Raw genomic sequence first — 24361 nt, 5'->3', positions numbered from 1 at the left:
TCTCTCAATGCCCATTTTGTGTGGGTTCCTGATTCTCTGTGGGTTCTTTCCTGTTAAGGACAATTCTCTTCCTGTCCCAGCCTAGGATTGGGGGGGCTGAGCCCATGGCTTCAGTGGTTTTTGCCCCAGCCTCATGGATGGAATGTGTCTGCCACCCCCAGGCTAGACAATGGGGCTAAGGGTCAGGGTGGGCATTTTGTTGAGCCCCTTTTTGACCTTCATAGGCCAGAGCTGGGTGAGGGGCTGAACAATGAGCCTCCTCTTCGTTGAAAGAACGAATTTTGGTAGAGACAATAGGGCCCTGTCTGCTCTGACATGGACTGGTGGTGGCTGACTCAATTCTGCCCCACCAGGCCCTAAGAAATGTCACCGAGAAATGGGATCGGTTTTCTCCTTAGTGCCCTGGGCTGCCCCCTGCCCTCTGTGATGACCTGCCCTTCTTTCTTTCCCCAATTGATCTTGCCATTTCTCCCATGACCTGAGCCCACTTTGTTCTCTCCCAGCTCTGTCTCTCTCCCTGCCCCCCAATTCTCCCCGAGTCTGTGTTAAGTTGAAGGAAGGAGGCATGGGCCAAGGGTACTGGTGTTATAGAGCCAGTCTGCTCATTTGGGGGAGGGTGTCCAGAAATAAGGGGCCTCAGAAGGTTGGGAAGATACTTATAGGGGGCCCTTTGCCAGTGGGACTTGAACCCTACTGAGCTGACCAAGCTGGAGCTATAGAGGAGGCTTGTGGGAGGGGGCAGGAATGGGAGGACTCTGTCTAGCCCAGCCCCTCCTATCCTTTGGAGCTGCCCAGCCTGCCCACCAGTCTGAGTTGCTGCTGCTGAGGCTGGTAGGCTTGAAGTCTCGGGGCAAGAGGAAAAGGCAGGTGGGGAGAGAATGTCAATGGGGAAAGAGAAGGGGTCATTCCGAGCCACAGAGTGAGTGTTGAGTTGGGGGGTGTTGTCTGAGCGAGGGGTCTGTGTGATTAGAGTGGGTGTGTGAGGGGAGTAGAAATGTGTTTAAGGTGTGGAGTTTCCAGGTGTGGGTTTATGTGCAAGGAAGGAAGGGATGTAGGGGCGAATGCTTGAGGTTTTGAAGGTAGGAAGATTAAGGTAGAAGAGGGCATGTTAGAGATAGGAAGGTCATGAGGGAAGGGTTAACTGTGTGTGTGTGTAGAGGGGAGGTGGAAGGAGTATGATGCTGCATGGACCATGCTGTGCGAAAGGGGTAGTGTTAGTTAAATGTACATGCAAGTGTTGACAATCCTGGTGACTAGTGCAAGTGCGTACAAATGAATATCCTGTCACCCTTAGAGGGCACCAGCGGACTGCTCTTCGAGGGGCTGGAGCTGGAAAAGTTAATAGGAGAGGGGAAGAGCCTTCATTAATCTCTTCTTGCCTGCAGCTGGCAGTCTGGTGTCGAGAATCATGGGGTCCAGGGCTGAGCTGTGCACTCTCTTAGGTGGACTCTCATTTCTTCTCCAACTGATGTCAAGCGAAGGGTCCAAGGGTGGATCCCTCAAAGAGAGGTGACAATAGAGTGGGTGGGGCCAGGGTGAGGTCTTCAGGAAACCTGCTGGGGGTGGGGCTTCACAGGTGGCAGAACAAGTTTAGAATGGGGGTAAGGCTGTCACCTGGAGGAAGGGCGGAGTCTCAGTGTAGAGGGACCTGGGACCTGGGACTTTCCAGGGTCTGGCCCACTCAATGTCTCCCACCTTCTTCTGCTTGAGTGCAGCCAGAGGGTCTGCTCCAAGCAGACGCTGATGGTCCCACTCCGTTACAACGAGTCCTACAGCCAACCGGTGTATAAGCCCTATCTGACACTGTGCGCTGGAAGGCGCGTCTGTAGCACCTACAGGTGAGAGATGGGGAACCTGGATTTTGGGTGTTTCAAGAGGAACCCCAAGAACCCCAACCAGGACCCATATACCAGGGTCCAGAGCCGGGCGCTGTGTTCCAGGACCACTTACCGCGTGGCGTGGCGCGAGGTAAGGAGGGAGGTGCGGCAGACCCACGCCCTGTGCTGCCAGGGCTGGAAAAAGCAGCATCCAGGGGCGCTCACTTGTGATGAAGGTGAGGCTGGCTATTCCTGGGCCTAGGGGGAGGAGCGCCCCGCGGGGCTTGGGAGCCGGAGGCGCCGCGTTCCAAACGGCCCTTCCTGCGCCTGCAGCCATCTGCGCCAAGCCCTGCATGAACGGAGGCGTCTGCATTCGCCCGGACCAGTGCGAGTGCACCCCGGGCTGGGGTGGGAAGCACTGTCACGTGGGTGAGTTGGCTGGCCCTCCCCCAGCGGTGGCACGGCCCTCCCCGCTCACCGGGTCGCCCGCCCCCGTCCCACCCCTTCAGCCCTCTCCTCTTTCCGGTAACTAGACGTGGATGAATGTAGGACTGGCGTCACCCTCTGCTCGCACCATTGCCTCAACACGGCAGGCAGCTTCACTTGTGGCTGCCCCCACGACCTGGTGCTGGGCACGGACGGGCGCACCTGCGCAGAGGGGTCCTCGAAGCCCCCAACCAGTGCCAACATCCTTAGCGTGGCAGGTGATAGGCGGGGGTGTGGGCCGCAGGGAGGGCCAGGCCGGCGGCTGGGCCTGGGCAGTGGTCACGTTCTCCTTTGTTCCAGTTAGGGAAGCGGAACAGGATGAGTGCGCCCTGAGGCGGGAGGTTGGTGAGCTGCGAGGGCGCCTGGAGAGGCTGGAGCAGGTAAGCTGGGGTGCCTGGGGCAAAGCCGGCTGGGCAGGGCACGCCCCATCCTCAACACCCCGAGGTGTCTTTTCCTTTGTAGTGGACTGGGCAGGCCGGGGCCTGGGTCCGAGCGGTGCTGCCCATGCCACCTGAAGAGCTGCAGCCCGAACAAGTGGCAGAGCTGTGGGGCCGAGGTGACAGGATAGAGTCTCTCAGCAACCAGGTGCTGCTGCTGGAGGAGAGGCTAGGCACCTGTGAGTCCTCATGCTCCTCTCACCTGGGATCCCCATCCCCAAGTGCCCCAGCTCTTCCCAATTGTTTCTCTTTTCCAAAAACCCTTCCCCAACACTCACTCTCCCCATATTGTCCCCAGATAGCCACACTTCACCACCCCTTATGGCACCGTCCCCAACTCGGTGGTTTCACTTATTGTTGGCCGAGAGTGTCAGTCTTCCCAGTACTCAAACCAACTCTAGGCTGGAGGCAGTCGACAGCCAACATGTCTGCCTGTCTCCTTGTCATTAACCAGGCTCCTGTGAGGACAATAGCCAGGGCCCAGGCCTCAGTGGGCGGAGATGAGAAACCTCTGCAGAGATCCTGCCGCCTAATTTATACAGAAACCACTAATCCTTTGGGATTCACCAGCTGGGGAGTTGCAGATAAGGTTATCTGCCACTAAGGAGGAATGACCATGGAAACTTCAGAGAGCTGAATAGAGGAGGAGGGCAGGGTGCGTCTCGGCCAGCCTCTGTGTCTTCTAGCAGGGCAGATAGCCTGGGGGTGGGAACCGCTTCTTCAACTCCTTAACAAATGCAGACAGAAAGTGTCCAGATCTCTCTCAATCTTTATTCTCAGTTCCTTGCTGTTATCCAGTAATTAATAAAAACCAACCACACAAAACTGAGTCCCACCCTCTCCTTTTGCTCCCAGCCCACCTCCCCATTGTGGGCACAGGTATGGGACAGGAGGCAGGGAGTAACTAATGCCACAGGGAGGAAATGAAAACTGGCTGGGGGGGGCGGTCAAAAGAAAGAGAAATAAATTAAAAGCCCTCCCATCCCCTCCAGCCAGGGTTCAGTTTCTTTTTCCCAAGAACCCAGGGAGCAGAGAGTGCAGCACCTAATGTCTGCCTCTTCCCCACACCTGGTCAGAATGGTGCTGCAGGAGGATGGGTGGAGCAAGGGTCACAGAAGAACTGTACCATGGGAACAGGGGAAGCAGAAATGTGAAGGCCAAACTGGCATCCAGAAATATGCTCAGTCCTGGGCATGGGCAGGGATGCGACCTCTAGTGAGAAGAGTCCAGCCTCCACTGATAGGAGGTTCCACGGGAGGGAGAGTGAACGTGCTGAGGAAGGTTCCCAGGAGGAGACTGGGAGGAGTGTCCCAGGCATCAGCTTCCAGCCACAGCATGAGTCCTCCCCACAAACTGATGAGTCCACTGAATCCACTGACCTGGGGGTGGGCGTGGGGAATTGTTCCACAGAATGGATGAGTCCACTGGCCAATGTGGGGTGGAGAGGGAGAGAAGACCACAAAGGAAGAAGGTCCACTGGGGACAGGATGGAGTGCTCCCACCCTTGTGTAGGTTGAGCCACTGGAGATGAGGGGGAGGCAACTGTCCCATAAACACGATGGCACAGGAGGTGGGTGGGGTCAGAGTGGAGACTGCACCAAGGCAAGAGAGTCCATGGGGGGAGCTGGGAAGGGACAGGGACATTCACTTCAGAAGTTGAAGATTCCAAAGAGGAGACCTAGTGAGGAGAGGGGAAATGAGGAAGAGGGCTTGGCCCCGCTTCAGGACCTACTGGGCTGATAGGTGTGTGGAGGAGGTGGGGGTAGATGGGAGGGGAGTTCAGAGCCGGGCATCGCCCACTCCTCCAGGCTTCTTCAGATAGTCACCACCACCCCTGCCATCAGTGGAGATTTCCCGGAAAATGGTGAGCATGGAGTGCCGGACTGTGTCGGCCAGAGCTGGGACGTCATCTGGTGTCAGCCCTTCTGTGGGCACTGGGGGCAGCACCCGAACCTGACATCGCCCTGGGAGGGGGGTGAGCACCATCAGAGCCTGTCTCTTGCCCACAGGTTGGGCCCAGTTTCTGAGCTTTCCTGCTATTCCCCCTCAACCTCTCAGTTCTCTTCCCCCGACTCTGCCTGCCAGTTGCCACCAGTTGTTTGAGGCCCTCCTGCACAAAGCTTTCCTCAAACCCCGGTTCAGACACAGCACCCTTCCATCCCCCATTGTCTAGGTTTAGTGTTTACTGCTGAGTGTTACAGGTTTGCACACAAAGGCCTTATCTTTCTTGCTAGACAGTAATGGCCTCTCTTTGAGGGACCAACTGTTACCTATCTAGCAGGGTATGGTGGGTGCTTAATAAATACTTATTGGCTGATGTGGGGCCGTACTAGGGGATCCTGTGGACACCTCACAGTTCTCACTGACTGGTCCTGCTTTATGGCGACATCCCTCTAGCTTTTCCCATGGCCCTTCTGGCCACCCCTATCCCAGAGCCACTCAGAGCCCTCACCAGAAGTGAAGCGGCGCTCCTTTTTGCAGTAGAAATCTTGATAGGAGGACATGACTATGGGGACAATGGGAACCTGGGGAAGGAGGAAAGATAATCAGTCCACACAGCTCTGATTCTGAGGCCCCCACGACAAGCCTCTGCCAGAAATGAAAGGATGGTGGGACGCTGGGGGCTCAGCAACAGAAGGGGAGGAAGAAATCACCTGGGCCTGTACCGCAAGGTGGAAGGCGCCACGTTTGAAGGGCAGCATGGAGCCATTGTGGTTTCTTGTGCCCTCAGGAAAAACCCAGACACGCACCTGAGAAAGAAAGAGGGTCAAGGAAGACACACATATAAAGGGGTCGCAAAATGGTTATGATGCTGTAATTAGATTCTGAGGCCCCTTGGCCCTATGTATCAGTTCATTTACAACTAGGCTACTCCATAACCCCCAAACACCCACATCCCCAGGGTGACTCACATCTTGGGTGAGCAGGGTCTGGGCGACCTCAGACATGACACTGATAGCATCCCCAGTACGCTTCCGGTCAATGAAGATGACTCCAGCCAGCCAGCAGGCCAGCCCAGCAGAGCCAGCCCATAGTAGCTCACGCTTGGCGATGGGCACACAGCGGCCTGGCAATACCTCCATCATACCTGGGACAGAGGTGGGGATGGGGTGAGGATCAGGATGGAGGCACAGTGTCACAAGAGGCAGCTCACCTCACCCAGGTCATCACCCTCACTACCAAGGGCCTGGATGTAAAGGGAGAGGGAGACTGGAAGGCAGGGGCGGGATGGCCCAAGCGGAGGGAAGGGTGACTAAAAATCTACTACCCTGCTTATGAGGGCAGTTCTACCCCAGGGAAAGAAGGCAACATCCCAGATGAAGGGGAGCTGAGGACCTCTAAGGGAGGAGATCCTGAGGAAGGTACCAGGAGGAAGGGCATGGCTAGAAGAGGTGTGTCCTATGAGGGGTCTCACCAAGCAGGTCCAGGGAGCTCTGGTGGTTGGAGACGACGACATAGGGCTGTGAGGGAGGGAAGTGGTGAGCCCCTCGCACCTCCACTCGGATCCCATATAGGTATTTGATGTGGAGCAGCATCAAACGCAAGATCCTATGGGGTCACAGCAAGGGGTTCCAGCAGGATCAACTGACATCCATGCCTCAGCTCCCCTAACCCTACTCTCTTTCTGGGCATCTACAGTCCTCTCCCCTTCCTTGTCCAGTTTCTCTGTCTCTCCTATACACGCTCCACCCTCCCCATCCACCGTTCACTTCTGACCCTTAGATTCCCTCATTACCCAACACCCCTTGGCTCTCACTTCATGTTCTCTACATTGCGTCCTCGCACAGCACACACAGGGATGGCGAGCACAGCCAGGAAGAGGATCCAGCCATTATAGAAGGCCATCTTGAAGAAGTACTTGGCACTGGGGCTGCAGAACCACAGGGTGGGCAGCACGAAGAGCAGCAGCAGGAAGAGCAGCAGCACCACCATCCATGCCCCTGGCCACAGCTCCATTCTGGTCACCTGCAAGGGATGGGGCGAGGGACAGTTGGCCTGATTGCTGGAGCGAGGTGGGGCAAGTAAGGCACAGAAGGCAGGAGACACAAGATGGGGCCAGAGTTCTCACCTAAACCTACCGAGGAAGCATCTTTAGGATGGGGGCAGTGGGGATGGGTGCTCAGGATTGGTTTCCCACCCCACTCTGAAGGCTCCACATATTCAGACAGACAAGAGACGAGACCTGTACTTCCACAAGTCGGATACATGATAATAAAAGGACAATAAAGATGAGAGCTAACACTGGTCAGGGTCTTATAATGGTCTACATCTGTGCTGTCTGCACCTACAACAGCCATCAGCCACATATGGCTACTGAGCACTTGAAATGTGGCCTAGTCCAAATTGAGATGTGCTGAAGTGTAAAATACACAACAGATCTCAAAGACTTTGACTGAAAAATACGATGTAAAATATTCCATTAATAATTATATTGATTAAATTCTAAAACTGCAATTTTTTGGGTTCAACAGAGTATATTATTAAAATTAATTTCACCTTGTTACTGTTTACCTTTTTCAGTGTAGCTACCAGAAAATTAAAAATTACATATGTGGCTTGCATTATATTTGTGTTGGAGAGGCCTTGTCTCTATATATCATATATTATGTTAAACCACAAAATTTACATTTTACAGGAAACAGGCACAGAGAGGTTAAATAACTTACCTGAGGTGATATGGCTACTGAGAAGCAAGTCCTAGCTTAAACCTAAGAAGCTTGTGTCCCTAACCATTGAGTCACACTGCCGCCTGTATGTATATACACAGGTGCATAGACAGCACACAGCAGATACAGTGTAAGTGATCAAACACCCACAGACATTCTCAAGGGCTGACTGGCAAGAATAAAGGCTCTGTCACGAATGCAAACACAGACACACGGTCATACAAAGATTGACTTGTTCGCGCACACACACAAATTTACAATCATACCCAGTGACAGATGAAGGATTGGAAACGCATACCTAGAAAAACCTCTCTCCACCCAGGTAGCGCCCTGCCCCCATTCCCAGATAAAGCCATGGACATACCAGGAGTAACTACATCCATCAATCCTGCCTCCACAAAAAGGCAAACAAATCCCACCACTTCCAACAACACTGGGGGCAGTTTGGTCAGGCAGGAACAGAGGGTAAGGCCTCACGAAGAGAAAAAAAGAGGGCAGAGAGTCAAAGGGACGTCACACTACCTGCCTTGGGAAAGTTCAGGAGGAAGAGGCACAGGTACCTAGGACCTGCCTTCTAGGCTCTTCCTCCTTCCTCCACTTGCCTGCCCCACGGCTGGGGGCAGGGTCACAATTCACAAAATCTGTGTTTAGACAAATACTAGTCATTCCTATCAAGGCCAAAGGCACTCCCTTCCAACGACAGGACAGGCTGTGCTCAAAGGTAAGCCCATTGCCAAGAATGAAGGTAACAGGCAATACAGGAAACAGGAGACTGCCAGCTCTAAAATGGTAGGCTTCTGAGCTGCTCCATCCCATTGCCCCTGCAAGTTCAGAACAGCGTTTCTCCCCTCAACTATTTGCAACAGACTCCTAACTCTTCCTCTCCAATCAGTCTTCCACAGACAACCGCAGAGATTTTCTGTAACACAAATCTGGCACTTCCCTGTCTTGCCTAAAGGCTTTTCTTGACAAGTTGATTTCTGCTTACATCTTTGGCCACATGCCCACAAATGCGTTTTTACCCCACTGATTTACTTTAGTTCCTCAGACATACCATAATCTTTCATGCTCGCGTGTCATGAACGTGCTGTTTCTTTTGGCTGGAAAGCCCTTCCACTTCTTTTCATTTGCCTCACTCAGCTCAGTGGCACATTTTGGAGGTCTTCCTGAACCCCTCCAGACCTGAGTTTCCATTACATTTTTATCTTGATCACTGGTTCTCAAAGTGTGAAAATGCAACTTCTTGGACTGTACCCCAGATCTCCTAAATCAGAAATTGTGGGTGTTCGGTCCATCAATCTGTATTTTAACACTGTTCTTGACACCACACTGTGTATAACTGCCCACTGGCATTTCTGTTTCCCTTCCTAGTCTGTACTCAGCTTGAGGACAGGGACTCTGTCTTATCTGCAATGCCCAGGACAGAAGGAGGCAGAGAAAGCACTCATAAACATTTGCTGAACAGATCATAAGGCTGTATACATACCCACACAGAGATGACAGTTCAGAACATGAATAAAATAGCTACCCTCTTGAGGACTATTATGAAAAGTCACTCAGAAGCAGTGAACACACCAAGACTAATAGTAACCTACTCTGAATACACACATTCGATACATGGCCATATAATGAAGGCAGAGGACAACAATTAAGAAGGCACATACCACTGTACACACAGGAGAAACATACAGAATGGGGATTAACATGCCACAAGAGGATGATGCTGTTGTCATCAAATACATGCCAACAGTGCAGAGTTGGGGATAATGTGCACAGCAAAACTGACCCTGTGGAATGCACTGAACTCCATGGGACACAGACTGCACACAGCTACTAGAGAAAGAATGTGCAGGAAGAGACAAACAGGCCAGAGATGTGAGCAAGGTAAAGCATATGGGGATATTCTTTGGGGAGGCCCAGTTACCCATCTCTAATGAGTAAAATTAAGTGACCCTCTCTGGAATAGAAAGATCCAAGGATTTATAAACACAATGGAGCACCAAATAGGTAATGAGCACACAGCTCCCAAAATATACTTCCAGTAAAATAAATAGTATGTGTAACCATAAGCACACATGCTTTGGACAAGTCACATCAGCATATGATGCAAAGGGCACACATATGTGCAGTGTGAACCCTGACTGGGAAAAAGCAAAGAGGCCAATCCAATCAGAAAATGGGCATGTGCTAGTCAGTTAAGCCATGGAAGCCCACACACGAAGACTACTGCATATAGCGGGACCATGGACATAACATGTGAGCTCAAACAATATAAGGTATAATGTTTATGCACTAAATGTGCAAAAACATAATGTGTAAGAAATAAAACCAATAATAGATGTAATATGTATATGAAACACACACTTGAAAGTGTCAAGACTAGACCTGAGACATGGACATAAGATATGAGAATGGGTAATTGTGATAAAAAATAACAATAACGCACCATTTCTGCACAACCCATAGACAGCATAGGACAACCTAGCTGCACACAAGCCATTGAATATGTCAAAGGTACACAGACTCAATGTAGAAAACATAGCCCCCCACAAGGCACTTGTGTGTCAGTAAGGGTCCAGCGGTGTGGAAGGCCACTGAAAAACAAGAGGCCCTGTACCTAGATGGAAACAGACCTGTCTGAGAGCATTCCTAGGAAGCAAATTATGTTGGGAGAAGAGCAATAAACTGCCTTCTCCATGCCACAACCCCCCAGGAGTCATGTGAGGCCAAAGGGCAAGAAAAGGAATTGGGGAAGGTGCAAGAATTCCCTTTCCAGGATTCCCTGTCCACACCCCCATCCTGAATTTACGGGGTCTCCACCATTCCTCCCTCATGCCCCGTCTCCTTTCCCCAGCAACCCTCTCCCCAGTCAGGTCTCATTCTTTTCGCAGCAATCCTTTTCCCGTCTGCCCTCCCAGACCCAATCTCTCCCCCACCCTCTCCTCCATGTCCCTTTCAGCACCCCCTCCCTCCTCCTCCCATCCCTTTCCTGCCCCCACCTCAGTGGGGTGGGGAGCCTGGGGGGCTGGCCCCCTCCCCAGCCAGGCTGCTGCAGCGGTGGTGGCGGGTGGCTGTGTCTCTGGCTCGGTCGGGGTGTCGGTGTCACGGGGGCGACAGGATTTGGGGGTGTCCTAGCCCCGGCCGATGGAGGGGAGGTGGGAGTGGGAGGCTGGGCCCATAGCGGTAGGAATGGTGGGGGGTTGTCCTCCTAGCTCCCACCCTCCCTTCCTGCAGACTCTCTAAGGGCTGGGGCTGCTGCTGCCGCTCCTCCCCGCCCCCCAACGCCTGCTGGTTTCCGGGGCTGGTCAGGAAGTAGGAGGCGGTGACGGGCGGCCTATTTTGCCAATCGCCTCCCAGGCATCCAGGCATCTCCTCCCCACATCTGCCGGTCTCCTCTTGCTAGCTCCGCTCCTGGAGAGCTCGGCTGTGCTCTGCCTGTCCTTCTCTGTCTCCAGCTGCACGAAATTTCCTTTCAGCACACACGACTTGTATGTCCCTTCGTGCTGTATTCCTTCCTTGGCCCATTCCTCCTTCTCAGTCTCCATCACCACTCTTATTGTCACTTTTTTTCGGTTTCTTCCTTTCCCCTTAACTCCCGTATCTGCCTTCGTCCAACTCTTCTCCAAGACTCCCTTTCCAGTTCCCCGATTCCAAATACTTATCGAGCACCTACGATGTGCCAAACACTGAATTCTTCACTTCTCTTTATCCCTCCAGGTCTCCATCTTACCTCCTCACTTCACCCTCCAGCTCTATAGTCTGGTCTCTTTGCACTTTGTCCCCATCACTGTCTCCCAGCAGTCCAACTCCCTCCTCCACACCACCCCCTCTTCAAAGAGAAAGGATACTCTCAGGCCCTCTCTTTGCCCCTGTCTTTCCATACTCTAGCCTCAGTACCTTTTCTACTTTCTATTAGTCTCTTTACTCACCTAAGCTGAGACCACCCCTCTCCCCAACATAGAATCTGGGTTATATTCTTAGAATGGAAACTGGGCATTAGGGTTGCTTTCTTGGAAAAAAAAAAGTGAGGAAGAATGCTGATTCTTCTGGGATAAACATGCCTCCTTAATTTTGTAGCCATGTATCTAGCCCCCCCCCTGCAGCCCTCGTTCTCCATACTCCCATTAGTCCTTTACCAGGATCATTCCATCACTCCTTCCTTGTTCACCTCTCAGTAGCTTTTTCTAAACCTCCACAGAACTCCTGAACCCTCACCTCCCCTGCCCTGGCAACTTCCAACTTCTCACCTTTCCTCACTTGAATCACGTGGGACCTTTTATCTGGTTGCTGGTGAACTGCCCTCAGCCGCTGCCTGCCCCGTCCCCGGCCCCCAGACACCTTTGCCCTGCCTGAGTTTACAGGCCCTGAGGAAGAAGATGTAAAGAACACTGGTAGTGGGAGGGCTGTTACCTAGTTCTGTTCCTTGGGCCACACTGACTGTAGAACAAAGGCACAAACTCTGAAGCAGCTTGCCTAAATCCCGGGGTCCAACCCAGGATGAAGACCCCAGTTCTCCTGGGAACTTTACAAAGAAGGGGCGGGCCTAATCCCATTCCGCCCCGGGTAGCCTTAAAAGGGGGCGGGGCTTGTCCCTCTACAGCCACTCACAAAGGGGTAGAGCTAGGCCTTTTCTGCTGTTAAAGTTTAAAACGGAGTCGAGGTTAACTCTGTTCTACTGTGTCACTTTAAAAAGTGGGTGTGCCTTTAGTTCAGCTCTGCTCTGTAAATCACCTAGAGAGGGGCGGGCTGAGTCGTCCAGCCGAGGAATGTGAGTTAACACCAGGTCGATGCACACAGCATCCAAACCTCGGGCTAATCCCAGTTCTGTTCCTTTCTTTCCTAAGAGGTAGGGGCGGACCCAAGTTCTGCTCTCTACACCGCCAAAGGAGGCCGGAGCCATTTTGAACCCTGCGACCCTAGTATTTGCCCTCTTTTCTGAGCTCTTCGCCGTCTTTTCCGATCTCGGCCAATCAGGGCGAAATAAATGGCCCAATCAGCCGAGAGAGAGACAAGAGAAAGAGAGAAAGAGAGAAAGAGAGAGGAGGGAGGGGCGGGGGGGGGAGAGAGAGAGAGAGAGAGAGAAAACCACAGCGAGAGGACCCGGATGAGGCTGAGCCGAGTCCTTTGAACCCCCAAACCCAGCCAGTTGTAAAGCAGTCACCATGGAGACAAGTTAGAGGTGAAGGGGTGAGACCAGAGAAGGCTCAACACTCATAGGATTGGCTCAGTCCTTCCCGCCGCCTGTTGCGCACGCGCATTTTACCTAACCACCATTTTCCGTCGAGTTCTAGCCAATCAATTGCTTTGGAGCCATACGCTCCAAAGTCCAATAGGAATCCGGACATTCTGTGAAAGAGGACGTGAAGAAGAGAGAGGGGCTTATAGCGGGCGAGGTCTATGTAGTCCAGAACCAATGGCTTCTAGCCTTTGGTTATGACTGGCAAGTACCCAAGATGAACAAAGCTTCCCTTGGCCCGGCAACGGGACGTATGACGTTATCAATCCCTTGACAGTGCATACCGACTGCGACTGTATCAGCCAATAGTTATTGTGCAAGGGCAGGACCGAGCAAACTTCTCTTCATCCCTGCTCTCTGAACCAATCCTTTCTTTTGAATCCTGCGTGATTGGCAGGTACTCAGACCAATAGTGATTAAAACAGCTTAAGGCCTCCCCAGCTATCGTGAGCAGGAGGCGGTTTCCCGTTTGTTGGGGCTTGAGTGTGTCTTCTCGGGGACTAAGGGTACTTGGGGGCGAAACAGAACTGGCCATGGCAGCAGCGGAGGAGGAGGACGGGGGCCCCGAAGGGCCAAACCGCGAGCGGGGCGGGGCGGGCGCGACCTTCGAATGTAATATATGTCTGGAGACTGCTCGGGAAGCTGTGGTCAGTGTGTGTGGCCACCTGTTCTGGTGAGAGTCGGGAAGGGGGCAAAAAGGAATGGGGCTCACCTTCATACGGGGAAGGCTGGGGGCAAGGGGACCGTACAATCATACGGATAATCAGAGGGCACAACCCCATAGGTGAGTCTCGAGGAAGGGATATAACGTCTTTTCGGGTATGAGCGGGTGGGAGGGTCAAGTCTGTACAGACGCGACCCATGGAAAGGAGAGGCATAGGAACTAGGAGCTGGGGCATATGGTGTGTTAAGAGGAAGTGGAGCGGAAGGGTGGGCACCGCACATCTGTACAGGTGAAACCCGAGCCACCTTACCCCAGAGGAGTGAGGGATCTTAGCTGTACAGGTGGAAACGGATTAGACTCAAAGGATGGGGGAGGAACGCGTCAGTTGAGTGGGGGAAGACCTAGAGAATGTGGGGGTCACATTCAGATGAGGTGTGGAAGGGGGTGGTATGCCTTGGGACAAGGGCACTGTGGAGAGGCAGTCTTGAGAGGTTAAAAGATTGTGAAAATAGGAACTTTATTGGGCCTGGAAGAAAGTAAAAGGAGCAGTAGGGGAAGGTGCTATTTAGGGGGTTTGGTTTGGGAGTAATAAGGGCAAGGATGGGGCTTCGGCTGTAAGAGGAGATCTGGAAAGGAGTGGTTCAAGAGAACTGGAAATTAAGTCGAAAGGCAGAGAAGGGAGGGGATGAGTGTGTGTGTGTGTGTCGAAATGAGAGGGTTGAGCATCTTGAGGATGAAGCTTTAGGTGTTGGAGGTTGAGAGAAGCAGGAAGGCCAAGTTGGCTATAATGGTAGAGGTGGCAGAAAATATGAAAAGAAACAGCAGGTAAAACTTGGGAATTGGGGGTGAGATGGAACTCTGTGAGGTGTGGTCTTTGTCTCCTTTCTGTAGCTAGTTTGACCTTTTTTTTTCCCCCCATCCAGTTGGCCCTGTCTTCATCAGGTGCGTACTCAGAGGATATGAAGAGGGAAATGGGGAGGTCTTAGGAGCTGGAAGACCCTGCTGTGTACTGGAAACCACTTCATTTTTCCCCCCAGTGGCTGGAGACACGGCCTGAGCGGCAAGAGTGCCCAGTATGTAAAGCTGGGATCAGCAGAGAAAAGGTTGTCCCCCTTTATGGGCGAGGGAGCCAGAAGTCCCAGGATCCCAGGTGAGAGATAGGAGGGTGCTGAGGGAAAATGGAAGACTTTCTCCCAGGGAGTGGGGCATGGAATTGGAGCGAACATTTCCTATTGATGTTCCTCTCCTCTTCCTCAGATTGAAAACTCCACCCCGCCCCCAGGGCCAGCGACCAGCTCCAGAGAGCAGAGGGGTGAGTCTTGTCCGATTGTGTTTCTTCCTTGCTAAAGACTTGCCCCATCTCCCTCTGACTTTCTCTGCCTCCTTAGGGATTCCAGCCATTTGGTGATACTGGGGGTTTTCACTTCTCATTTGGTGTTGGTGCTTTTCCCTTTGGATTTTTCACCACTGTCTTCAATACCCATGAGCCATTCCACCGGGGTACAGGTAAGAGCCTTCCCTCAGCTCCTACCTGGGAGCCCCCTGAATCCCCTCAGACCCCCTCCCGGCCCTGGATGCTTCTTCTGCAGCTTTCCTTTCTCCCACAGGTGTGGATCTGGGACAGGGTCACCCAGCCTCCAGCTGGCAGGACTCCCTCTTCCTGTTTCTCGCCATCTTCTTCTTTTTCTGGCTGCTCAGTATTTGAGCTGTGTCTTCTTTCTGCCCACCTCTAGCCAGAGAAGAATCAGTATTGAGGGTCCCTGCTGACCTTTCCTTACTCCCGGACCCTCCCCCGACCCCAGCCCCTCCATTTCTGCTGGCTAAGGCCAGCCACGGCCACTCTCCAGGAGGGTGTGGGGAGGAAGAGTGACATCTGTGCATAGGATGGGAGAAGCATCTGCCCTGAACTGCTCACTCAGTAGAATCATACCTCCCAGCTCTGGGAGAAGAGCATGGACTGAAGAGAATGTCTGTTTCTCCTCTCTCCTCATCCTTTGCTTTCCCCAGGTTTCTTGATTTGATGTTGAAAGGTGGGCAAGCCTCCTTCTGGCTCTCCCCGACTTTCCTCTCGTTAACTTAATTTTTCTCTCCTCAGTTTCTAGTATAGGTTATGACTTTTAAGTGCTTCCTTCCCCTCACTACCTCCTTTGTTACAAATTCAATAAACAAGGTGAGATGTGTTGATGGGAGCTCTGCCCACCTTTGTCCTTCCCTCCTTCCTTCCTTCCATCTTCTTCCCACCTTGAGTAGATTTTTGATGTGGTGTGGGGAAGCATGGGGGTGAGCCCTTTCCTTCAAGTGTCTCAGGGTTGCAGGGGTGAGGGCATCTCACACGCACGCACACACACACACACACACAAAGAGCAAAGGGAGTAAGGTTTGTCAGTTGTTTACTCATCGCGCTTCATGGGAGGCTCTGGTTGTGGAAGAAAGTTTGGTGAGGTGAGTGGAGGTTGTACAGGGGAGAACTCATCTGGGGCCAGAACAGAGTGTGGGGAAAAGAAAAGGGAGCTGAGGGATGGGGGTGGCTGTGGGCCTTTCAAGGCCCTCCTGCATTGCTCTCGGCTGCCTCAGGCTCCTCAGACTGATTCAGCTCTGCACGCTCTTCCTCCTCCTCGTCCTGGTTTTCTGGGGCCTTCCTGGGGAGGAAGATTGGGGAAATTCTGCACATGGGTCCTAGCATTTCCCCCACACCTCTCCTTGCTGCCAGGAAGCCCCCAGTGGCTTTCTGCACTCACCTCTTCTCTCCTTGGTGTCGCCACCTTCGCCACATAATGATCCCAATGAGCAGGGCGACTATCCCCAGGCCTCCCAGGATCCCCAGGGCCAGGGCTAGAGTTCCCAGCCCTGGCCCTCCCACAGAGCCTGTAGGGAAATGGGGAGGATTGAGGGCACAGCCCCTACCACTCACCATGCATGTTGGAGTCTGTCTGCTTCTCTGACCTTATCCAACTCCTCACCTGCAGTTGATCCCTCCTCGACTGTTTCTAGAAGACAAGTCAGGGCAAGTCAGAAAGGGAAGCTTCAGTTCGGGAAAGGGCTATTTAGTGGGAGCCCCAGTGGAGTCTTCTTTTTCTTCAGTTCAGAGTGGAGAGGGGATAGGCTGGGCTGCTCTCTTGGTAGGGTTTGGGTGGGGCAGCCGAGGCCTGGGTGTGGGTCCACTGAGGGAGATGTGAGATAGCTCTTGGGGACAATGCCAGAACAGGGTAGGGAATTGGAGGCTGCACAGGGTCCCTGGGCTCTGGGGAGAGGTCTCACCAATGATGCTGATGCTGACAGCCTGGCTTTCCTGGGACCCGTGGCTGCGATGGGTGGCCACACAGCTGTAGGTTCCCTCATCCTGAGGCCCTACCTCAGAGAGGAGCAGCACTGCGCTGGGGGGAAGTGGCAGGGGCGTGCCCTAGGAGGCGGGGAAGTGGGGCAGGAGGCTATTACAACCCTTGTCTGTATATCCCATACTCCTGTCTTTGTCTCCACATCCCCAGATACCTTGTCCTCTTCCCCAGCCTCTTGACTGCTTCTCTCTCCATGAGCCGCTGCCCTTCTAGTTGCCAGTTATGTATCTCTACCTCCCAGCCCCCTCTTCAGGTCACTCACATCCTTGATCCAGTGGATTTGAGGAGGGGGCTGGGTGGGGGCTTCACAGGTCAGGGTCACGGTTCCACCAAGAGCTACTGCTCCACTTTCTGGCTTCACCACCAATTGGACCTCCTCCAGAGGCACAGGCTCTGGGGCTGGGAAGGGGCACGAGGCTGAGAGTTACACCTACGTGTGGTCCCAGTGGCGTACTTTCAGATAGTACTCACCCGAGCGAGGGGCCCTCCCCATCTCTGCTTACCCCAGACACTAAGCTGGATGGGGGCTGTGTGCAGGGCTCGGCGCCGGGGAAGGCCAGGGCTGAAGCTACAGGAGAAGGTAGGGTGGGGCGCTCCTCCTAGGGCTGGGGTCACCATCAGCTCTGACCGGAGTGTGAAAAGCCCTGTCTCAGGGTGTCTCCTGGTTTCTTCCTTCACAGACACTCCTGTGGTGGGGGAAGAAGGCAAGATATCCCAGGGTGTGTGTGTGTCGGGGGGGAGGGATCAAAAAGAAGGCAGTTACGGGGGGAAGAGGGGGACGCACCTTTGCCGTCAGGTATCAGGGGTTTCCCATCCAAGTGCCAGCTAAGAGTCCCTGCAGGGTAGCCCCCCTCAGACACACATGTCCCCACCTGGGGAAAGAGTGACCTCATCATCTTTGAAAGTAAGAGACTCCATACACACTTAGCTACACTCCCCTCCCATTCTTGGGACCACGTTCTACTCCCATTTTCTTCCACTACCTTATTGGGGACACCAGCTGTGAGTTTAGAGGCAGGATCAACAATTTCTGGCTTTCCAGGAATCTCTGAAGGAGGGAAAATTCCAATCAGGCTGAAGCTTTGAAGATCCTCACATCCTGGTTGTGGGGCTGGGTCAGTGAAGTTAGAGGTTCTCACACACCAGGGCTAAGGAGCCAAGGGCTGGGGTTGAAGGCTTTTCCTTAGATGAAAAGTGGGCCTTGGGGAAGGCCCTGGAACCCTTACGGTAGACTCGGACTTGGTAGCTGGACTTGGTCTCTTTTCCATTCTGGCTCATTGCCCGGCACCGGAAAGTCCCCTCATCCTGGATCCCAATGGCCGGCAGGAGGAGGGAGCCGTTGGGGAGGACTCGAGCCACACTATCCCAGGGACCTCCCTGGGGAGATAGGACCTTCCAAGCTTCTGTCCGGCCTGTGTTCTGGGGACAGAGGAGAGGGGCCTAAACAGTGCAAGTCCTTTGAGAAAGGACTCAAGAGGCAGGGAAGTGGGCAGGGTGTAACAGGAGACCCTCTTACCAATTTCCATTCCAGTTGCTGGGGTGGTTTCTTGGGAGCACCCTTACAGTTCAGCACCAGTGGCTTCCCGATCTGGGCTGTGAGGTTTCGACTGCCTGCTGCTGCCCCTGGAAGACAGCACCAAGGCGGAGGGGCAGGAAAAAGAGATGGGGCTGATAAAACTAGCACAGGGTGTGTGAGGGAGCCTGAAGAGTGGTATCCAGGTTCCAGGAAAGTTCTGGGGAGATTTGGGGAGGGGGCAGAGTGCTTTCAGAAGGGAGGATAGGTGTGGGGAGAGTGGCTCACCCCACAGACTGAGGACCAGCGCCCAGGCTCCAACCGTTGCCCCTGTTGCCATCCTGCTTTCTTCCCAGGCTCCTGCCTTTGTCTGCCCCTCACTGCTGTGGCCTCCGCCCTAGGTGGGGCTCACACCCTCTCCCAGTCCTGTCCTGGCACAGGGAATGCTAGGAATTCATGGCTCTCCGGACAAGAGTCCTTCAGAATATAGGAGAAACAGTTATCACCCCACCCTTGGGCACTGCCACATCCATGGGGGTGGGGAGTGCACCTCCTTGGGTCTCTCATCCTCTCAGGACCACCAACCTGTTCTATCCGTCTGCTGAGGGCTGCTTGATGGACCACTGGAGCCTCATCTTGAGGAGGCAAGGTTGCCAGGCAACAGGGTTCAAGCCAGGCTGTTTCCCACGGTAAAAAGGCAAGGGTGAAACATGGGGTCTGGGTGGTGAGGGCAAGACTCAGGAAATTAGGGAAAACCCGTTTGGGACTTTATGAGAGAAAAATATTTTTCTAGGATTTCTCATGTTTTTGAAAATAATTCTCAACTAAACCCAGGGAAAAAAGAAATGTCTTTATTTAAAACTGCTTTTATTTTTCCTGTGAAACTACAAGTTTACAAGTGAGGAGAGAACTGCCCCCGGCCCGTGCCTCCCGCCCCCCACCCATCACAATCCCAACCTGCCCTCAAATCCTGCCTGGATCATTGACAGAACTTTTCCACTATGACAGTCTTGTGAAATCCTGAGGATGTCTGAGGGGTTCAGATGATAGGATTCAGGGCCAAGGATGGGGCAGTGGTGATTTTACTTCTCCCTACACCTAGCTTTTAGCAACCTCCTTTCTCTCCCAACCCTTTTGATTTTGGACTGAGAAAAAGATACATCATTTCTAGGGAAATTCAGAGATACATACACAAGCACCCCAACCCATACTTATTTCACAATATCCCCCTCCCTCTCCCTCCAATCTGCAAATAGTAGCTAAAAAAAGGTTTAAAGACGTGTCACAGGGGAAGGTGGCATTTCTTTAAAATTACTGAGTCTAGCCCTGCCCAAGTGTGAGAAGAGGGAGAATCGGCCAGTCGAGCAAGCCCACGACGGCCTCCATACCAAATGCAGCAGGAGGAAGCTGCCTGCACAAGCGAACACCTAGGATTTTACAAGCAAAGGAGAACAAGTGATTTTAGGGGGGCAGGCTTGGTGCCCTGCTAAATATACTTTCTGATGGACAGGACTGGAGTCAGGTGGGCCTCTTCACCATATTTATTTGTTTCCCCTTTCTCTTATGACTCCTTTGACTATCACCCCTAACATGGGAAAACAAGAAATTAAAAAAAAAATTAACATATTTATAAAAACATCTACTTCCCCAAACTAAATTAAAAACCAACAACAAAAAAAGAACATTAAAAAAAAAAAAAAAATAGATGGTCCCAGGGTTCCTTTTTCTTTTCTTAAAAGAAAAAAAAGTTCAACCCCAAAGCCCAGTCAACAATTCCATAGAGTAGCAGAAACTCCCTCCGAGGTAGATATCTGAGTCAGACACTCTTGTCCACCGAGCGATTCTATTGGTTTAAGATGAGCTGCATATGAGGTAATAAAGCCGTCCGGAGGGGCAGGGGGTGGGAGGCACGGAGGCGTGGCCCAAGTCATCTGTCCAGAAGTTCTGTCCCCATTTTTGGCATCTCTGGTCGGGCAAGGCTGGTGTCTCCACAGATCCCAGAACAGATAAGGGGTGGAGGAGGGAGAGTGGTCAAAACCAGAGGGGGTGGGTGTGGGGAACGACAGTTGTACGGTGAGAGGAAGACGGATCTGAAAAACAGGATTCTGAGTGTGTGTTTCTGTATAAGGGGGAGAGGAAAACAGACTGAAAAAAAAAGAAAAAAGGGGAAGATAGACCCCACTTTCCCCTAAGGGGACCCCATTCTCCCTGCCATGTAGTCAGCACCCCCAGCACCAAGAGTCTGGTGGAGGAGGGGACAACCCCATTTTTGCCCTTCTGTCTTGTGCTTCTCCTATGTCTGGGGTTTGTCCTCTGGATGCCTGCGTCCTCTTCAAGAGTCATCTCGAGAGCCCCCACCCCTGTGGCCCTAAGGGGCGAGATCAGTTGGAAGTGTCAGAATGAACGCTCCCTGGTCCCTCTGTTGGGGATGTCACCGAGGATGGGGTCACAGCCTCCTGCCAGCCGCTGCCGTTTGCCTGGAAAAAGAGACAGTTGGGGTAGGGCTCTGGGAAACCCAATGTTGGGGACAACGGTGCCAGGGAAAAGGCCCTCCTGTCCTGGTGAGCAGCAGAGAGAGAGGACTTCAGAAATCTACTCACCCTCATTTCCCGAGGGCTGTACATCTGGCTGCCCCCGAGGTTATCCCCATAGCCCCCTGGCCCCATTGAGTGTCGGAGTGATTCCACCTGTGGGCAGCCAAAGGAAGTATGACAGTGAGAAGCCTCAAAAGAAAGAAATCTCATATCCTGAAGGGAGGGAAACCAACTTTGGGAAAATCCTACTTAAGGGAAGATGGGCCACCTGACCTGGGAAGCAGAGTAGGAATCTCCATTGAGCCCGGGCATCCCCAGAAACATGTCTCCAGATCCTGAGAGATTGAAAGAGCCGCCAGAGCCTTGGGGGAGCAGAGAGGGAATTAGGGACATGTATAACATGCCTGTGATGGCAGACAAGAGATACACCACAGCTCTGTTTCCAAAAAGCCTTCCGAACTAGTTCTGTGGGGGTACACTACTGTGCACAAATTATCCACAAAACACTGTAACATTCAGAAGGATTAGGCTGTTTCTGAGCCTCCCCTGGCCACTTGCTGAAGAAAGGCAAGAGTAACTTTGCTGGAGTGGACTCTGTCCCCTGACATCCCCACCCCATCTCAAGTTGGTCTCTCTCAATCCCAAAGGCCCCATTCTGCAATGATCTTGCTAGATAGGAAGTGGGAACAAAAAGCAGGAAGTGTGCAAAATAGCCAGCCAGGGTGGCAGCTGGATCCACCTGCGGAAGAGGGGGGTGTTGGGGAGCTGGTGCGGCTGTGACCCCCCTGGGTGACTGACACAGCAGTCTTGACGGCATAGATGTTTGCCTCTTCTTGGAACTTCCCAATATTTTTCTTATAGCGAATCCTCTTGTTGCCAAACCAGTTGGAGACCTGTGGGGTGGCAGGCAGAAAAGAGGGTCATGTGGAAACTTTTCCCTCTGTTAAGACTCTCAGTCAATAGGATTGGAGAGCTTTCTGCCAGAAAACTCCTCCCCAATACCTGAGAGACAGTGATTCCACACTTCTTGGCAAGCTCCTCCTTAGCCTCCTCACTAGGATATGGGTTACTCAGGTGAGAGTAGAAATACTCATTTAGGACCTCAGTAGCCTGTTTGCTGAAGTTACGGCGTTTTCGTCTAGAGAAAGAAGGGTGGTGAGGACATTGTTATCCTAGCAGGAACTCCATATTGCATAACTCCAGAGGACGCCATTGTCATGGAGTACCGTGTTGTGCAACATGGTGGCCCAGGGGCCTGAAGAATGGGAAGGATCCCAGTGCTGAGGGCAGGCCTGGGCCCCTAGGTCCCACCTGGCATCCAGGAAACGGGAACGCAAGATCATGACAGCCTCGCAGGTGCTCTGCTTGAGCTGCATCTGGATGGCGCTGAACTTTCGATGGATGATGCTCACCATGCGCTCCATTTCCTTGGGTGCCACAGGCCGCGTGCGGCTCTGCTCCCTCAGCAGGTTCATGACGTGGGTTGTGAACTCGTTACATGCCTGGAGTGAGGGCCAGTAGGCTGTGAAGAGGAGCCCTTTGGCCTTGGGATTCCCCCCAAAGAACCTCCATCCACTCCAGCCTCCTCTCCTCACCTGCTCATATTTCTCCAGCTCTGAGTGATAGATATGGCGAATTTGGGCAAGTTTGCTGCGATAGTCCGAGTGTTCGATGGAGTTGTCAGGGGACACGCCGCCTCCAGAAGCTGCAGCGGCTGCAGCTGCTGCCGCTGAGCCCCCCCCTTTCTCGGGCCCAGCCACACCCTCTGCCAGAAGCATGTTGTCCAAGCGCATCAGCTGTGGGTCCACCGGCTCCTCCTCCTGGGAGCTTCGAATGCTGAGGCCTAGTTTGTGCGGGTGAGTGGACTTAGGGACCCGGGGATCCCATACCCGATTCTCAGCCCTCTGGATGCCTCCTGGAAACCCAAATTTCTTTGGTTCCCTCCCCAGCCACCCTTAGCAACCTCCCTGACTCCCAATTTACTCAGGGCCCCAAGCTGTCAAACTCTTAGGCTGAATCTATAGTAAACAGGGTTTCATCCCCAGAGCTGAGGAATGAGAAGAGGATCCACATACCGGTTTTCTCCTTGATTTCACACAGGACGCTAAAGAGAGCAGGCTTCATTCGGTGGCAGTTTAGGGCATGTTTCCTTGGAAGGAATGGGAGAAAAGCTGAGCTACAGAAACAGGTAGTGGTGGAAAACCATGAGGTTGAGGGGAGCCTGAGAACAAGGGAGGAAGAAAGTGTGGTCGGGGGCAGAATGGAAGTGGGGGTTCTTGGGGCGAGATCAGCTATCGGAGCATGGAGATGTGGGGAAGCTGCCTGGCTTCCAGCAGATGGAGGGAAGGTGAAAACAGCAGGATAAAGACCTCTTGGGCGGACAGGGGGCTGTGGGAGATAGTCTATAGGGTATAGAGGGGGAGTTTGGGGTGACTGCGGACATGAGGGTGACTAGGTAGATTTCAGAGGAAGAGAGAGGGAGACTGGGGAGAAGAGGCAGAGTTTGGGGTGCCAGAATGGGGTTAGGGGCCGCAAGCTAAAGTGGGGAGTTCAGTGTGTCAGGGGTCCTGGGACTGAGCAGGGGCAAAGGGTAGGTGAGGACCCTTGAAGGCTGGACCATAGTGGAGAGGAGAGGTAGGAACTCTCCAGGGGTGTAGACGTCCCCAGGTCTGTAGAGAAGGCAGGTGGGCTGGAAGGTGGCTCTGAAGATGGAGGGATGTTCCAGGGGAGTGTGGGGGTCAATGAGAGGTTAGGAGAGGGGAGTGAGAGCACCTGTGGTTCCCCTCCTTAAGGTTTCAGGGCCTGGGGGTGAAGGGAGGTTTGAGAAGGATCACTTATCTGGGGGTTCTGGGGGAGTAAGGAGAGGAGAGCTGTAGGATCTTGGAGAGGGTCCAGGAGTTGGGGGCGGGGGGCGCTTCCACAAGGCTCAGAGCTTGTGAATGGGGCTTCTGCTGGGTCTGTGTGGGGTCCCGGGGTGGGGGCACTCACTTGGCCTGGGCCTCATCCAGGCTCTGGTCGGTGATGGTCATTATCTGCTGCAGAATGTCCCCGATGTCTTGCTTCCCTCGGCCTCCCGGGACCCCCCCACTCCCCCCACCGGGGTCTCCGCCACCCGGAGGTTCGCCAGGGCCCCCAGGCTCCCCACCCACCAATCCCAGGCCCCCTCGGCCCCCGCCTGGAGGGGGCGGCCCCAGCAGCCGCTCGTCCATAGTTGGGGGGGGGCCCTGAGGCCCCCTCCCTGCTCTGCCCCTCCCCCCGCCTGGTTACTTCCCCCCCAAACTCGCTGGGGCCGCTGCTCCGTCCGCCCCAACTCCTGCCCGTCTTCCCCCTTCCCGGCTCCCTGAGGGGTTCACCCCGTCCCTGAAGGGAGACCTGGGGTACCGGCTGGGCCCCCCACAGGAGACCCCGGCCCCCGGCGGCGGAGAAAATGGAGCCGGAGAGAGAGAAGAGGCCCAAGCGGGGGTGTGTAAGAGAGAGGGAGGAGGGAGGAGGGAGAAGGGGGGGAGCGAGGGAGGGAGGCTGGGGGAGGGGAGCCAGGGAGGAAGAGGAGGGGAGAAGAGAGGAGGAACAGGGAGGAGCTGGGGGCGGGGAGAGATACACAGAAACAGAGGAACTAAGACCGAGTGGAGGCGGGGAGAGGGTAGAAGGGACGCTGGGAGGAGACCAGCCCAT

At 53.6% G+C, this 24361-nt stretch overlaps 5 protein-coding genes across 22 annotated transcripts; 2 read left to right on the top strand and 3 right to left on the bottom strand.

The window, feature by feature from the left end:
* The first annotated feature begins 7 nt into the window (after nucleotides 1–7).
* EGFL8 (EGF like domain multiple 8) lies at nucleotides 8–3565 on the top strand. Of its 4 annotated transcripts, XM_011379796.2 has the most exons (8): nucleotides 8–1509; nucleotides 1716–1838; nucleotides 1941–2053; nucleotides 2151–2246; nucleotides 2351–2521; nucleotides 2604–2683; nucleotides 2766–2919; nucleotides 3195–3565. In XM_011379796.2, exons 1-8 carry the CDS (start codon nucleotides 1409–1411, stop codon nucleotides 3242–3244), a joined length of 888 nt encoding a protein of 295 aa, XP_011378098.1. In that variant the 5' UTR covers nucleotides 8–1408; the 3' UTR covers nucleotides 3245–3565. The 4 variants fall into 4 exon arrangements, with proteins under 4 accessions (XP_011378098.1, XP_011378094.1, XP_023378880.1 ...); XM_011379792.2 differs by having other exon boundaries at nucleotides 2766–3565; XM_023523112.1 differs by lacking the exons at nucleotides 8–1509; nucleotides 1941–2053 and having other exon boundaries at nucleotides 1762–1838; nucleotides 2766–3565.
* AGPAT1 (1-acylglycerol-3-phosphate O-acyltransferase 1) lies at nucleotides 3492–11945 on the bottom strand. 3 transcript variants are annotated; one of them, XM_011379797.2, is made up of 7 exons: nucleotides 10407–10716; nucleotides 6498–6706; nucleotides 6156–6289; nucleotides 5653–5828; nucleotides 5395–5490; nucleotides 5193–5265; nucleotides 3492–4704 (listed from the first exon to the last, which is right to left on the bottom strand). In XM_011379797.2, exons 2-7 carry the CDS (start codon nucleotides 6695–6697, stop codon nucleotides 4520–4522), a joined length of 864 nt encoding a protein of 287 aa, XP_011378099.1. In that variant the 5' UTR covers nucleotides 6698–6706; nucleotides 10407–10716; the 3' UTR covers nucleotides 3492–4519. The 3 variants fall into 3 exon arrangements, with proteins under 3 accessions (XP_011378099.1, XP_011378100.1, XP_011378101.1); XM_011379798.2 differs by lacking the exon at nucleotides 10407–10716 and adding an exon at nucleotides 11818–11945 and having other exon boundaries at nucleotides 3494–4704; XM_011379799.2 differs by having other exon boundaries at nucleotides 3494–4418; nucleotides 10407–10706.
* Nucleotides 11946–13056: 1111 nt separating this feature from the next.
* On the top strand, nucleotides 13057–15496 carry RNF5 (ring finger protein 5). Of its 2 annotated transcripts, XM_011379786.2 has the most exons (6): nucleotides 13057–13316; nucleotides 14231–14249; nucleotides 14345–14457; nucleotides 14565–14619; nucleotides 14696–14813; nucleotides 14915–15496. In XM_011379786.2, the coding sequence occupies exons 1-6, from the start codon at nucleotides 13177–13179 to the stop codon at nucleotides 15010–15012; spliced, it is 543 nt and encodes a 180-aa protein (XP_011378088.1). In that variant the 5' UTR covers nucleotides 13057–13176; the 3' UTR covers nucleotides 15013–15496. The 2 variants fall into 2 exon arrangements, with proteins under 2 accessions (XP_011378088.1, XP_011378089.1); XM_011379787.2 differs by lacking the exon at nucleotides 14231–14249 and having other exon boundaries at nucleotides 13179–13316.
* Nucleotides 15497–15680: 184 nt separating this feature from the next.
* Nucleotides 15681–18883, bottom strand: AGER (advanced glycosylation end-product specific receptor). Of its 12 annotated transcripts, none has more exons than XM_023523100.1 (11): nucleotides 18741–18883; nucleotides 18444–18632; nucleotides 18159–18265; nucleotides 17869–18082; nucleotides 17427–17690; nucleotides 17146–17328; nucleotides 16905–17059; nucleotides 16566–16707; nucleotides 16268–16294; nucleotides 16046–16172; nucleotides 15681–15970 (listed from the first exon to the last, which is right to left on the bottom strand). In XM_023523100.1, the coding sequence occupies exons 2-11, from the start codon at nucleotides 18493–18495 to the stop codon at nucleotides 15847–15849; spliced, it is 1395 nt and encodes a 464-aa protein (XP_023378868.1). In that variant the 5' UTR covers nucleotides 18496–18632; nucleotides 18741–18883; the 3' UTR covers nucleotides 15681–15846. The 12 variants fall into 12 exon arrangements, with proteins under 12 accessions (XP_023378868.1, XP_023378873.1, XP_011378085.1 ...); XM_023523105.1 differs by having other exon boundaries at nucleotides 17427–17514; nucleotides 17626–17690; nucleotides 18444–18877; XM_011379783.2 differs by having other exon boundaries at nucleotides 15681–15946; nucleotides 16905–17033; nucleotides 17114–17328; ... (2 more) ...; nucleotides 17869–18061; nucleotides 18444–18877.
* Nucleotides 18884–19673: 790 nt separating this feature from the next.
* On the bottom strand, nucleotides 19674–24193 carry PBX2 (PBX homeobox 2). Its single transcript, XM_011379781.2, has 9 exons — nucleotides 23678–24193; nucleotides 22765–22838; nucleotides 22285–22532; nucleotides 22001–22191; nucleotides 21692–21827; nucleotides 21429–21582; nucleotides 20963–21051; nucleotides 20756–20842; nucleotides 19674–20632 (listed from the first exon to the last, which is right to left on the bottom strand). The coding sequence occupies exons 1-9, from the start codon at nucleotides 23896–23898 to the stop codon at nucleotides 20537–20539; spliced, it is 1296 nt and encodes a 431-aa protein (XP_011378083.1). The 5' UTR covers nucleotides 23899–24193; the 3' UTR covers nucleotides 19674–20536.
* Between the last annotated feature and the right edge of the window lie 168 nt (nucleotides 24194–24361).

The sequence above is a fragment of the Pteropus vampyrus genome, unplaced genomic scaffold (genome assembly GCF_000151845.1).
Source record: "Pteropus vampyrus isolate Shadow unplaced genomic scaffold, Pvam_2.0 Scaffold378, whole genome shotgun sequence".
Classification (NCBI taxonomy): Eukaryota; Metazoa; Chordata; class Mammalia; order Chiroptera; family Pteropodidae; genus Pteropus; species Pteropus vampyrus.
The sequence above is the reverse complement of the archived record's forward strand: the minus strand, read 5'-3'. Positions and strand labels throughout refer to the sequence as shown.